This window comes from Pieris napi, chromosome 19 (assembly GCF_905475465.1).
Source record: "Pieris napi chromosome 19, ilPieNapi1.2, whole genome shotgun sequence".
Classification (NCBI taxonomy): domain Eukaryota; kingdom Metazoa; phylum Arthropoda; class Insecta; order Lepidoptera; family Pieridae; genus Pieris; species Pieris napi.
In genome coordinates this window covers 9,308,406-9,324,642 of record NC_062252.1, presented here as the reverse complement: position 1 = coordinate 9,324,642, position 16,237 = coordinate 9,308,406, and the positions used below count along the sequence as shown (strand labels likewise).

At 32.6% G+C, this 16,237-nt stretch overlaps 1 protein-coding gene across 1 annotated transcript; it reads left to right on the top strand.

The window, feature by feature from the left end:
- The first annotated feature begins 8,874 nt into the window (after window positions 1-8,874).
- On the top strand, window positions 8,875-15,581 carry LOC125059102 (UDP-glycosyltransferase UGT5-like). The gene is made up of 4 exons (XM_047663312.1): window positions 8,875-9,713; window positions 11,650-11,872; window positions 13,967-14,186; window positions 14,480-15,581. Exons 1-4 carry the CDS (start codon window positions 8,889-8,891, stop codon window positions 14,754-14,756), a joined length of 1,545 nt encoding a protein of 514 aa, XP_047519268.1. The 5' UTR covers window positions 8,875-8,888; the 3' UTR covers window positions 14,757-15,581.
- Window positions 15,582-16,237: the final 656 nt, after the last annotated feature.

Here is a 16,237-nt window from a genome sequence, read left to right as displayed (position 1 = left end):
ACAAGTGGTGACCACATATTATAAAGAAGTGAAGATTTGTCGCAAAATTACCTCTACTGAAATTGTAGCCAAACTTAAAGGAATATTCAGTCGATTAGGAAATCAATAACTTCAGATAATAGAAGACAGTTACTCAGCGAAGAGTTTAAATCATTTCTAACAGAGATAAACATTATTCTTTTCAATACAGTACCATATTGGCTGCGACAAAGCGGAGAGGTCGAAAGACAAAACTGTGTCATACTTAAACGTCTTAAAATAAGTATAGCTGAAAATAAAGACTGGAAGGAAAGTTAACTGGAATATTTAACCATGTACAACACATTCTGTTACTGGAAGAACCTCATCAGAACTTTTCTTCAAAAGTTAAGAGATAAATTACCTATGGTAAACGATACAATAGAGAGGACATCACAAGACACTGAGGTTAAGGATATACAAAAAAAAAAAAAAAGGAAACAAATGGGAAAAGAAATCGGATACGATAAACGGAAGGCTGGATAATGTGATTTAATACCAGGAGACATAGTGTATATAAAAATATGAATAAAGGAAATAAATAAAAATAAAATTAATACATCCAGAAACAAACACGGTGGAAATCACGAAAGGAGGAGATATCACGGTATGAAACGATGAAACCGGTCAAACTCGAAGAAGGGACGTTGTACATTTGAAAAGAGTTCAAGGGGAATGGAATGTCTAAAAAGAAATGAAGTTAACGACGAGGAAATCAATGTCGGAACTTAACCCTAGTGTAGCTGCATAAAACTTTAATTTCATTAATTATGTTTGATTCATGTAAAATCCATCACATTACATCCAAGTTACATTAGTGAGTAATCAGAGAGATATAATCAATAAAAACAAATAAAACAAAAAAGGGATACATCCCTTTTTTGTCTTTTTTTTTAGTCAATACACTACAGTGTATTGACTAAATAAAGTGTTGCTTGGTTGTCTCATGCGCCTACGTCACTTGTCAGACAGTCAGTCGTAATCTGACACCCGAACGGAGCGGTTGTGTGTAGGACGTTTGTACAAGTGTTGTGGTGTTGGTGAGCCGTAAAACACTCCAAGAAGCAGGACATTACATCCTCAATTTCGTATTATACAATCAACTTTGCAAGATTTTAAATAGTATATTAATAGGCATAATTGCAGCCACATGGTCGTTCATGGTTGACGGAATTTTTAATTATAATTTAAACAAAAAATTGCGACATTTTGTTGTAAGATTTTTGCATTTCACGCCAACTTTTAGGAAATTTTTGGAGTAATTTTCGTAAGCGCTCTTGGGACCTACTGATTTCTGCGCCGATGCTTTCAATGCCATACTACTGAATGTTGTTACAACATAACCTAACTTTTTTCTAAAATATAAGCCAGAGAGAGAGAGCCAAAGGCACCACCCACCAAATATGAGCCTTAAATTTCATCTGTTTCTTTGATAATTTTATTTTACTGGCAAGTAGGTGACCAACCTATTTTACTATTTTACACGCTTTATATTAGCTTCACCTGTATGTATGTAACCGACTCCTTTCGGACTCGATTTTGACCCACTTTTAACGGACAGATTTAATTCAAACTTTGCGCACCTGTCAAAGATCGATGACAATGCAATAATCCGAAAAATAAAATAAAAAAAATTTAACTAAAAAATAAATAATAGTTAAAAAAAACTAAAAAACACGCTTTTAAAGCACATCAAACTAAAAAGTGAAAAATAATTCCTAATTTAGGCTGAAAATGATCATTAACAAAAAACACTGGTTTTATTGTGATTATTTTTCCGACCCAAATATCGGCCAATAGAATTGCACCATTCGACGTCACGTGGTACAACCTACATGGTATTATACTGATAATTTTTTGTGAAAATTTTCTCTGGTCGTTGCTTCAAGAAAAGTATTAAGTAGTTGTTTTATTCATTATGAAATTCTTATTTGTTAACTGTACATTTCGTCTCATGGTGCAATTCTATTGGCCGACATTTGGGTCGGAAAAATAATCCCCCGAATACCACACGAGCTTCAAAATTATCGGGCATTTCTTCTTCGAAGCTCTTGTGGTATTATAAGTGAAAAAGCGTGGGGCGCTCTGTGCCATATTTTTCGTCTATCGAGCAACCGCAGTATTTTTTGTTCATTACCATTTTCAGCCTAAATTAGGAATTATTTTTCACTTTTTAGTTTGATGTACTTTAAAAGCGTGTTTTTTAGTTTTTTTAAACCATTATTTATTTATCATACTATCGAGTGTTAATTACGTCTTAAAATAAATAAATCAGTGGCGCTAAAACCTTCTTAGGTCTGGGCCTCAGATTTCTGTATCTGTTTCATGATCATTTGTCAATCTAATAGGCAAGTAGGTGATCCTTCTGTGCCCGACACAGGGAAGCCGGTTTCTTCTCGATGTTTCTCTTCACCGTTCGAGCGATTGTTAAATGTGCACATAGAAAGAAGGTCAGGCCACTAGGCCAACACTGCTCATAGTGAAGTACGTATATAACCAGATAAATCCATTGGTACATTTGAACACATGAATTGAAAGGCCCAACTACTATCCTACCTGCGCTGAGATAGTGTCATCATAATTATTGAAAATAGATTAATTATCAAATTACCACCCCGTCTTAACATAATGAACAATAATGACCGCCTTTGTCATCGGCTAATATGATTATCCTTATTCTGTCCCTTTAGTTAAGCTAATGATATTGAGGACATTACGGATAATGCAACATTAGTATAATCGAGTATTTTTGGCACGTAATACTCGTTACTTGTGACCTTGTTGCGTAACATAAATTGCTGTATTTTTAGGCTGAATACTTGGAATTTTCTAAAAAAAATATGATATCTGTGTGTGACATAAAGATATGCTAATTTCACTTAGCTGATAACTTGACACATGTGCGTTAGCTGTTTGCAATTATTCTAATACAATCCCAAGACTAATCCAAGGTTTTATATTGAGTGAACTGTCAATGATTACCTAAGTTCTCTATTGAGTTACTAAATACTGGTAGACGCCATACAACCATCCTTACAAAATTTAAGTACAATAAAAAAAACATATAATATTGTGTCTAAGATTAATTTTTGAAATTTAAAATCATAATTATTTGCTCTTAAATTAATCAAATTATTCGTTACGTAGTTGTAGCGACAATGTGCGGCAACTAATTACTATGGTGACGTAATTCCTGCATTAAACAGTTGTCCCACTACTAAACAACTACTTCTTGACCTCAGCCACTAAGGTTTTCAGGCCAGCCTGTCAGTGGATAGAAGTCCAGGATCCTCCTTTGGGATCCGAAGACGTATACTACATCCCTCCTCCACTATTACACATTTAATAACTCTTTAACCGTTCAAGTATTACGTTAGCACTATAGGGGGAAGGGGGTTTGATTTTATTGTTTAGTTTGTCTATGCTACACATTACATTGTCTATGCTTGAAAACGAATTGCATTTTCGAGGATTCCTACAAAAAATGAATACGTTTATGTACTATTATTTTTGAGAGCTTTGCTTACTTTTGCTGACGAGAAAAAGAGATTGACTTTTTTTAATTAACATTTATGTTATATTATAAACTTTAGCAATTCAATTTCATCAATCAATTTACTTATATATTTCTAAATGAAACTATAAAAATGAAATGGATTTGAGTATATTAATATTACATTCTAATAATTTGCTAATCATAATCACATTAACTGTAATTTATTTATTTTTTTAATCTATTTTGCATGCACACTGTAAATGAAATTGTAATACTTATGGAATGCAAGAAATAAAAGGCTTTTTATTTTATTTTATTTATTTATAAACTTTAGGGCACGATATCATCGATCCTGTCCCAACTCCGCATACAGACTGTCTACCATATGCAGAGAGCGAATTATAGATAATTTCGGTCGTACAATGTGCAGAGGCGATGAGAACTTGGAGAAACTGAACGTGGTAATACAGAAGGCAAAAGAACCAGATGGACCGATCAAGTGAAAGGCTCGTCGACCTCAAAATTGTACACTGTCATTAGGGAAGCGCTGGAAACAAACCGGTGGAAACTGATTTTCTGCTGCAAATGTTACATTGCTGACCACGCCGCTCAAACATGAGCTACTGAAGGAAGAGAGAGAGAGAGATAATATGCTATAACTTTGTTATATATCTACATAAATACATTGTTATATATTCATTGTTGGTCTAAATCACAAATTAGAAGAGTTGTTTTCATATATATATATATAATAATAACTAATTAATATTAATTAACAACAATAGACACAAATACAAACTAATAAAATGCTGGCAGCGCACTATGGCATTAAGAGTGTCCATGGGCACATATCACTTAACATCAGGCCAGCTTCCAGCCCGTTGACCCTGTTATATAAAAAAAACACTTAATAATATTTATCTTTAAATATAGCTAACTAGAATAGAAAAATCTATAAGAGTAATGGGGCAGAAATCCACTAACTAAGCCTTATTTCATAATTAAATCTTCACAGATTACTTACAACAGTAAATAGGAGAACAATCATTCCTAACGAGTTTTAGGTATGCCACCTTTTAGAGATTTAAATAAATACATACGTTTTATATATATTTATGGCGTTGCACCTAGAAAAAAAATCACTGTTTGTAATCATAACAATCAAATATACAGAATTAAAAAAAAAAAAAAGTAAATTAAAACAAATTTAAAAAGTTTGGTCCTTTGACCTTTAACGCTGGCAGCATTTTTTGCTGTTTTTTGTTTTTTTTTTACTTATTCGTTAAGCGAAGAAAGCACCAACTCTGGGGTCACCGGTACATCTACCAGGCGCCAATTTAAACCAAGAGTCTCTTCTCCAAAGGGAACAAATATAATAGTAATACTTAATTTACAGACGTACACTCCCTTCTCATAGTGAATTGCACACCGATATAATATATATATTATCTCCAAAGCTATTTTCTGCTGTGCTCGAAAACATATTCCGAAAACTAGAATGGAATGAATTTGGACTAAATATAGATGGGAGAAAACTACATCATCTTCGATTTGCAGACGACATTGTATTGTTCGAAGAGAACCCTCATAAACTTGAAGAAATGATACAAGACTTAAACAAAGAAAGTGAGAAAGTAGGCCTGGAAATGAACACAAGCAAAACAAAGCTACTATGAAATTCAATCCCATACGAAATAAAACTTAATAATCAACCTCTAGAATATGTTGAAGAGTACACTTATCTGGGGCAAATTATCTCTCTAACTGATATAACCACCAAAGAGATCAAAAGAAGAATAGCAAATGGATGGAAAAGATATTGGTCACTGAGGGAGATCATGAAAACAACAGATTTCAGCAAGAAAATAAAGCGAAAAGTCTTTAACACATGTATCCTACCCTGCCTTACCTATGGCTGCGAAACTTGGGCACTATCTAACCAGCACAGGGATATGCTATCACACTGCCAAAGAGCCATGGAAAGAAGCATGCTGAGCATAAGAAAATTAGATAAACAAATAAACGCAGACATAAGAGCTAGAACAGGTGTGACAGACATTCTCACTAAGATTGACCAAATGAAATGGAGATGGACGGGTCATATGCTACGGAGCTCTCATGAAAAATGGAGCTAAATAGTGACGGAATGGTATCCTAGAGACGGAAAACGAAGAAGAGGTCGACCACGCAAGAGATGGGAGGACGAACTGAAACTAACAGCAGGCTACAACTGGAGAAGAGTCGCAAAAGATAGAGAACAGTGGAAAGGGTTAGAGGAGGCCTTTGCCAAGAGGCAAACCGAACTCCGAGATATACTGGAGTGAAAATATATTAAAGTTTAGATATATAAAGTGACAGAGTTTCGGAATTTAAAGGCTATATTATTATTATTATTATTATTATTATATAATATATATATATATATTATATGTATATAATAATTAGCACTTACATTTCAGGATAAGACAAACTGCTTCAATTATCCTGTGATGTGAGACGGTTCGTTCATTAGCTATCTTAATCACTTACGCCACGTTACACTTCCCATAAATGTTAGGGGCAAGGGACTTATAACAGAAATTGTCATCAGAGACTAGAATAGCGTAATAAGACATAATATATGAAAAGGGAGCCGGAAAATTATCAGTGTTTCAATAGAGTGATCAGGCTTGCGATTCTGTAAATCACTATATGAATTCTCACAGCGACCGCAAAAACCGCTGTGAGAGTTCGAAAAGTGAGTTACAGAATCGCAAGGCTGAAGTGAAAAAAATATTTCTTAGCCGGCAATCAAACTCAAATACTCTGCATTCAAAAAAATATAAATCGTGAATATTCTAAGTTGTAGAAATAAAACTTTCTTTCGTTGTAGAAATGTTAATTTATGTTGTATGTGTAAAAGTATAATGGAATTTTTTGAATAGCTAGACTAATTCTTTGTCCGAGGTAGCTGCCAGCTCTTCGGTCTCTTGTGATATCGACGAACCCATTTGCTATTCTTACAAAACCTTATAGCGCTAGGACCCCACGGACCAAGGGTCTCGACACCGAATGGGACAAAAACATATTTTATTTATATTATATTTACTAAAGTTATATTAGCATTTTGTGACTAGTTATCTCTTTTATCAGAACTATTATATTATTTATTTTGTCAAAGCTTTAATCGATGTAATACTATCAACTTTATCTTATACTTAATTAATAATGTATCGAGGGTTCAATCTCATAATGCCTAAAAAAAGACAGTGTGAATCGCAGACAAATAAAAAACTAAAATGTAAAAACATAGCAAATTGTTAAAGGTAAAAAACTCTAATTATATTTGAAAGAATAACTTAAAAAGCATCTGATATAAGGAAGTATGAGACTAAAAATAATCAACCTTGTTACACAACGACCGACCGAACGTGTTGTCAAAGTCAAAGTCAAAGCATTAATTTCAATTAGACCACCTAAAATGGCACTTTTGAGCGTCATACAAAGTACAATGAAGATTCTAGTTGCCCCTTCCAAAAGGTAGTTTCGTGTGGAGAAGAATGGGCAAGAAACTCCACACTTACTCTTTTAAAATAGGTTTACTATATTGTTAAATAATTATATGTGAAGACAATGTACTCTTAGAATAAACTACTATACTAAAAAAGTTAGTATACATGTTCTTCACATATTTACAAATATCGAAACCGTAGAATATTTACATTAAGGAATAATAAAACTAATAAAAAACACAATAAATCAGTGTGTGAGATAAAATAAAATAATTACATTTGTAGCATTATAAATTAAAAAAAAATAACAAAAATATGTTAAAGCAAAAAATCAGCAACCAATTTGATTTTGTTCAGGCTCTATTATGATTGTCCTATGGAGCAGGACCAGCATGTTTCCAAGCATTCTTATCTTGAATATAATCCTCTAATTTGTAATATGCTTGTTTACAAAGTGTACTTTTAATAAAACATTTAAATTTTCGTTCAACTTCAATCATCCATTAATTAAAAAGTATAATTTTTTATGTTCTCAGTAAATTTGGAGAGCATACTGACTTTTAGTTTGACTAACCTCACGTTAGTTATACTAAAAGAATTGTAGGGAGAGTATGCCTGATATTTTTTTTTTAACTTCACCTGATGTTAAGTGATACCGCCGCCCATGGACGCTCTCAATGCCAGAGGGCTCGCGAGTGCGTTGCCGGCCTTTCAAGAATTGGTATCTAGAGGTACTAGACCTATAGATGGCAGGCATAAAAAAACTGTCTTATAACCATCATACACAAAAATTTCAAGGGCGTTGTTTAAAAACATCGCATATAAAAACAGGGCCAATAAAACTTGTACTTGAAACCGAATCGGTCCACGTTAAACGAGGAAATAAAATATCAATAAATTATAGTATTTAAAGATTTAAATATTTATTATACTTGGTAATATCTAACAATACAAAACTGGGCAGTATGATGACAATGTAAAACCAAATGATCAGATCCTATCCATTGCTTATTTGTGGTATCTTGTCTTGATTCACAACGTTATTATTGTTATTAACTAACTTGACTGTCTGAAAAAAAACTAATGAGGTGGTTATGAACTTGACTTGTAATTTTTATATATATTCAAGCATTGATCCTCCATCTTTGTACCAATAGCGTATAATACCTCTTATAAATTTCCTCATTAACTCGTATTTATATTTAAATTTATATTTTTATATTTAATCATAGCTTCATAGTTCTGAACACTATAATTAATTTATTCCCGTTGAAAAAAAAAAATTTCTTTTTTATATAAATTTTAATTTGAAATTTCTTAAATATTAATAGTTTATTAAATATTGGCAAAAAACTAAATGCCATTATTTTTTCATCTTTAATGGTCTATAACTTTTGCAATTCTTTATGTGCTAATACACGCTTTTAGCACATTTTTCTAGACGTCATTCCGGATCCAATGAGCTATCGCACATAATTTTAAGAGTAGTATCTCTATTTTGTTCCATTTTCAACTTGTCGACTAGACTATGAAGGACACGACGTACATTATACATCATAATTATGACTTTTTTGTGTCAATTAGAATTTTTTTTCAAACTTCGAACGTAGAATTTTTACGACGGGAACAAACTAGGCATCTTTAGTTTAAAGGACTATACTACCCGCTGTAAGCTACTGAGCTTGGAGGTATGACATGACGTATTTAGGATTAAATTTATTTTAGTATGCCTAATATTCAGAAGTTAACTTAGATTATCAAATTATATATTAATTTCGTACTATACTGTGATAAAGATCGAAGTTCATAGGAATGTACCTATTGCTACTTAATAAATAATTTGTTTGCCGGAAGTATTATACAGTTCGCGATTGTTGTTTACAATGTTGAGACAAGTTGGGTTTGTGTTGTTAATATTTGTTATAACAAATGTACATTCAGCTAAAATAATAGCAGTCTTTCCTACTCCATCTGTGAGTCACCAAGTAGTGTTTCGACCACTAGCTCTAGAACTGGCCAAACGTGGTCACCATATAACAATCATAACAACAGATCCATTCACGCAAGCAAAAAACCCAAATATCACAGAAATTGACGTCCATGATATATCATACGAACTGTGGAAAAAGTACGTCGTTTTGGATTTGGAATTTGGGAATAAAGACAATATTTATCCACAGGTCGAAGTGGTACCGAAAGTAATGATGCATATTATTTGTTCGCAACTTGAACAAGATTCAGTTCAAAAACTGATAAACAGTAAAGAATCCTTCGATCTTTTAATATTAGAAGGTTGGCTGAGGCAAAATTTGATATATTCTCATATTTTTAAAGCCCCCGTGATTTTGATGAGTTCCTTTGGAGCGATGTTTGCAAGGGATGAAGTCAACGTGGGAGCACCTACACATCCTTTTCTCTACCCAATGTTAATACAACAGAGACTTTATAATATGAGTTTTTGGGAGAAAATTCAAGAATTATACAAACGACAGTGGTTTGATTCATTTTGGTATGCTAGTGACGGTAAGGAAGTTGCGGTCTTCAGAGAGAAGATAGATAAAGATTTGCCAGATTATGAAGAGTTAAGCAAAAATATTAACATGTTATTTATAAATACCCATCCTATGTGGATCAATAATCAACCTCTGCCACCAAACGTAGTAACGCTTTGGGGAATACACAAACACCCGCAGAAACCTTTGCCGAATGTAAGTAATTTAAGTTTGACTAATTTATTGAAGTCGTAAATTTCCAAGAATATTTGTACTAATTTATCTCGATAAGAGCGAAGGAGTAAAAACCGCTAAAGGCCAGACCTTTTATGATTTAATAATACGCTAAGAGATAGTATTGTCGTTTATTGACATAACTTTTACACATTTAAAGAAAACACTTTTTTACCGGATTGAAGTTATGTATTATTATAAATTCCATCTTTTAGTCGATACCAACTCCGGGGAAATAAATACAGATAATACAACCTTTTCTACAGCTGTGATACATTTTGACATTCAACACCTTTAGTCTTCAGTCACCGTGACCACGCACGCTATAAAGCACGCGAAACGTCGGAAAAAACTAAAATTATGTAAAATAATTGTAAATTTATAATAATGCTTAACTTCACTAAAAAGTGTTTTCTTTAAACGCTAGGAGATAGCAACACAATTCCACAACTGATTATTCTACTTTCGATGAAAGCGTCATAATACTAATTTGTCCAGGTCAACTTTGATTTTTAAATCGTTTGAATTTACATGATTTTTTTGATGTAAGTTTGAATAATAAATTGTTATTATTTCAAAAAATAAATCCGTGGCCGGCGGCCTATTTTATTTATAATAATAAATACAGTGGAACCTTGACATACAAGTTTAATTCGTTCCGTAACCTTGCTCTCATGTCAAATGTCAAAGCTATTTTCCCGATTGTAATTGAAATACTATTAATCCAGCACCTCCACCTCAGTTGCTTTTGTCAAGTGTTTTTGAATAAGAAAATGATTTCACGCTATAATTAAATAGATATCATCTTCTTCGGACCCATGATTTAAAAATAAATGTGATAACGTTTTGTAAATACTACAACTTATCAAAAATATTTAATTATTAATGAGGTGGTAGAAACCGCTAGTGTAGTGTGAGATTCCTAGTATCTCAAATCTTGCCCTCATTTCGGCTGCTCGTATATCGAGGTACTGTATTCGCAAAACAATAAAAAACGGTAGAGTCTAAAAAGTGTTTACCCACCTCTTTACAATCACGGTAACCAAATTAACTTTAAAAACGTTAATCTTTAATCTAACCAACTATGATTAGAAGATATCGCTAGTAAGGAATAACGCTGCCCGTTGCCTTCCGAATTATTAATTATAGACCAGTGCAGATAGCCTTTAAAATAAATTAAAAGTGAAAAAAATAATAGTAGGATAAAAATAAAGTTAAAAATAATTTTTTTTTTGTAAAAGATAAAAATTAAAAACCAAAAACTTGGTTTTTTGAATTTTTCACATAAATTTTGAGGTTATGTGAAAAATAAGTGAATACAAAAGTTTTAGATCTTTTTATTACCTACAACTTTGGCATTTAACTTTCTGCGATAGGACTTTTAGTTTTGCCGGAAATCGAGATAAACCGTTTTTTACCCTTAAAACTCAGCCCCCCTAACCCTTCCCGACCTCAGATCGCCCGTAAATTATTTTTCCTTTAATTTTTATAATATTCTCCTCCTTTTCCAATAGGTTTCATCCTACTATTATTTTTTCAGGTTTCAAAAATTATCTGCACTGGTCTATTATTGTACCGTATGGTTATGCGTTGAAGGGTTCCACAATGCACAGTAGGAATTTAAACGACCACCGGTGCCACCCGCTATACTTATTAAACCTATTGAAATTATCTTTATATATATAATTCTTCTGTGATAGTGAAGTATATACACACGTATGTCACTGAACTTCTCTCAAACGACTGGACCGATTTTGATGAAATTTTTTGTGTGTGTTCAAGGGGATCTGGGAATGGTTTAGATTCAGTCCGGCAGATGGCGCTGCAGTCGGTACTTTCATACTTTGCTTTACTAATCGCTTGAAATATCATGCAGGACAACGTCTGTCGGGTATAATATATTATTATTTTATTTCAGGATCTTCAAACATACCTTGACTCATCTAAAAACGGAGTTATCTATTTAAGTTTTGGTTCCAACGCACTCTCATCCATTTTATCCCCAGAGAAGATACAAATTTTTGTGCGCGTTTTTTCTCGATTGTCATACGACATTTTATGGAAATGGGAGACTGATGAACTGCCGGGAAAATCGGAGAATATAAAGATTTCCAAATGGTTACCGCAGTCGGATTTATTGAGTAAGTAATAGCATTTCTTTGGATACTGAAATATATTGAGTGCAATGAAAGACATTATAAATGATCTATATTTTCCAAAAGCAATTAAGTATACAAAAACTATAATAGGTATTTTATTTGAAAAAGTATTACAATATACACTCACTTTGCATTAGTTTTATTGACTTTTTAAAAGTATTATAATAATATAATAAAGTCATTTAATCATTTAGGTACAATTTGTACTCTTATGCATGTCAACTCCCCATCTTACAGCGGCACTAGTGCCCACACATTGTCATCGTCTATAAATTCCCGAACAGTGTAATATCCTCCCTTTGTTAGGGTTTTCTTGATGCAAAGCTTAAACTCATGTATCGGAAGTTTGGTTACACGGTCCGGAATCTTGTTAAATATCTATATACATTTCCCCATAAATGAGTGAGCAGTTTTATGAAGTCTAAAAGCTGGAAAATCAAGTCTATTCCTACTTCTTGTGTTTAAATTGTGACAGTCACTGCGCTTTATAAATTTATTAATGTTTTTATAAACGTACATAATATTTTCATACACATATTGGGAGGCAACTGTTAAAATACCAATCTCTTTAAATAATTCTCTTAGCGAGTCACGCGGTTTTAATTTGTATATAGCGCGTATTGCTCTTTTTTGTAAAACAAAAATATCTTGAATATCGGCCGCTGAGCCCCACAACAATAATATACCATATGTCATAACACTATGGAAGTAACTGAAGTATACAAGCCTCGCCGTTTCGACATCAGACAACCATCTAATCTTTCTTATCGCAAAAGCAGCCGAACTAAGTCTTGCCGATAGGTTTGTAATATGGGGCTTCCATTACAAACGAGAATCTAGAGTGATCCCTAAAAATACAGTTGAATCAACACATTGAATTATTTCCTCATTAATATTAATGTTTGTTCTGACATGTTTTACGTTAGGCAAAGAAAATCTAATACATTTTGTTTTATTAGAATTTAGTAACAAGTTATTATAAGTAAACCAACACATAACTCGGGAAAGGGCATCATTCACCTCGTCAAAATTTATTGCGTTCCTACTGATTTTAAAAATAAGAGATGTATCATCTGCAAATAATACCGTTTCACATAAGTTATTTACATAAAATGGCAGGTCATTTATGTAGACAAGAAAGGGCAACGGCCCCATTCATTAGTCTAATAATCTATTAGTCTTCTGAGCCTGACCACCCAAACAATTATTAATTTTCAATTCCCCTTTAACCTGTGTCATAAGAAAAAAAACAAACCTGTCGAAATAGAATCAAAGATATATCATAATTAATCACTAAACCCGTTACTCGGTAACAATACAAATCATCACTATGCGATGTTATAATAGTGTTTCTTAATCATCACAAATTATAAATTTGATGTCGCCGTTCAACCAATAAATTGAGGTTGTTAATTCTTTAGGAAATGACTGGGCCGGTAAATGAAACTCTTTAGACTTCTTGTTTAATTTCTTTATATGACCTTTCGCTAGTGAAGTACAAATAGAAGTGATGGCGCACGTCACCCCACCTTTGTGTTTTATTTTACCAATTATAATTTGAAAATGCGCCTGATATAAAACTTACGCAATGTCGCAACAGAGGGAAGCTTTAAAAAAGCAAAAAATGTGCTATATTCCAAAGAGATAATTCGCCGATAACGTAACTTTATTGGTAAAATAATTTATCCATTACAAAAAAGAAACAACATCTCTTTCTTATCTTATTGTCGATAAATTTGATTGGGTACTTATTTTTAAATCTGTGGAATTCAAAATTCTAAAATTGACAAACAATTACCTACTACACACAGTAAGGAAACAATTTTTTTACAATATAATATATGTTTAGGTTTCAATGGTAACATACATATAGGTATATTCCTGTTGATCAATCACCATTAAAAAGTTCACATTTTTAACCTGTAACACTTCAGGAATTGATTTTACAAAATCAGAGTTAAGTATTTTTTATACTTTCGTAGATAAAGATAAGAAGATGACCTGTCAAATCTATTGCTAATCCCAAACTCACTATGCACTACAAAGGTGATTTAATTAATAATTACCTCATTACAGGACACCCAAATATAAAACTCTTTATAACCCAAGGAGGTTTGCAGTCAACCGATGAGGCTATAACAGCTGAAGTACCTATGATAGCTGTTCCATTGCTCGGAGATCAATGGTTTAATGCAGAGAAATATTTATATTATAAAATTGGAATGAAACTCGATATGGAAACAATTACTGAAGACGAACTTGATAACGCTATTAGCACTGTTATAAATGATACTAGGTATGTTTATATAAATATTAAAAAATATAGTCATCTTATTAAATACAACTGTGTAATGTCAGTCGTACAGCTTAAATAACTCCTTTGAATTGTGCATCAATTAAATGGTTAGAATCCAACTGTTTGGTGCTCATTTATTAATAGAATAGCTTTATAGACACTGTCACGATCCTGGAATCTTCTAATAGGATAATATTTTATGGACAGCCCTACAAACATTGATTAGTCATTGTATAAACTCCTATAGTAAGCAACAAAAAATAAATTCTCAAAATAAACTTATCTTATTTCAGCTATAGGGATAACATCAGAAGATTTAATGATCTATTACACGATCAACCACAGAGTGCATTGGATCGAGCCGCTTGGTGGACAGAATATGTCATAAGACATGGCGGGGCGAAGCATCTTCGATCAATTGCAGCTAATTTGCCGTGGACGGAATATTATGAGATTTATTTTGTACTTAAGCTAACTTCACTTTTGCTTAGTATTATATTCGGCGTTTTAGTTGTAGTTTATCTGGTTTGGCGACGTTTATTTACGAAGGAAAAGCTTAAGTCTGCTTAAAATTTCAACCATGTCATTGCAGTGCATGGAGTTACGGTGTTTAGCTGATTATTTTGTCTATGACTATAGTATGCCAATACCTGATATTACTAACTTGACTACCAAGTGCCAACTAGTCCAACCAAGAGGTCGTTAGAGAGAAGTCCTTAGAGGAAGATTGCCTTGGTGACGTTCAAGTTAGTAAAGAGGAAGTTAACAATATTCTAAAATCACTAGATACTTGCAAAGGACCGGGTCCATCTATCATGGTATTCCGTTTCACTTTGTCGAAAATTGCTACGATGTGCTAACAACACACATATACCTTGTTTAAAAAATCGCTCTACTGGAACCTTTCCCGGGAAATGGAAAGTTCTTTACATAATACCTATACACAAATTGGGGGAAGACAATTGGTCTTTAACAACAAACAAATATGCATAATCAACTACTTTGCTAAAATTTTTAAATGCGGTGTTTACAAAATTAAGCTAGTAAAAAATCCTTATCAGCACGAGTTTATGACTCACAAATCAACAACATTAACCTTGACGGCATACTCCGATTACTTGTCAGATCGATGATAGGGGTCGACATTATTAATACTGATTTTCAATAAGCGTTTGATAAAGTACATCATCACCTTCTATTGACAAATACCTATAAAAAATTATAACGGGATACATGGCAACTTGCTCGGATGGATAAGCTCTTAAACAATTGCACCCAAATAGTTGCCATTAGGAGTTATTATTAGGTTTACCATTATTTGATTAGATTGGATTCGAATAATAGTAGGAATTTTCAGTAGGAAAATCTAAGCATAAATAAGAAACCATAAAAAAAGACTAGCAATATTAAAAAATCAGAAAGTGGAATTAAAAAAGGATTGAAAATAGTTTAAGATCACTCACAATGGATACCAAATGTGAAAGTACAAACTAACAACAATGAAATTTTTCAGAAACAAATATCTATATAATCAATGCCTAGGTAATTTAATAAAACAAAATTATACAACACGTTATTCATACAAATTACATAAGTCTCACAGAAACACAACATTACACAATAAAAATAAAAAAATATTTATTATGGAACATAAGATACATGTATAACTTATTCCACGTCATTAGGTATATTTGAATTTGTAGGCATCCCTACTCATCGGCAAAGAAGACAGAGTGCGTTTACAGAACATAATGCGACTCAGTGCCGCACAATGCCGCATAATGCTGAAGCTTAATTGGAACGTGAATTAGTTTTCAAATGCATCAGCAGAGTGCGCTAACTAAGTGTTGAAAAAAAAAATGTTTTGAATAGAGTTAGCAACCTCATGAATGTATAAATAATGTGGTTAACAATAATAATTGGTTGAAAACTTTTTACGCTTATTTTAATAATCAAATAATTTAATGAAATAATTAACATTTTTTTAGTGAAATAAGAGAAAACCTTTAAAGTATATAAGGTTTTAACAAGCTAAATTAACAGTAAAATAT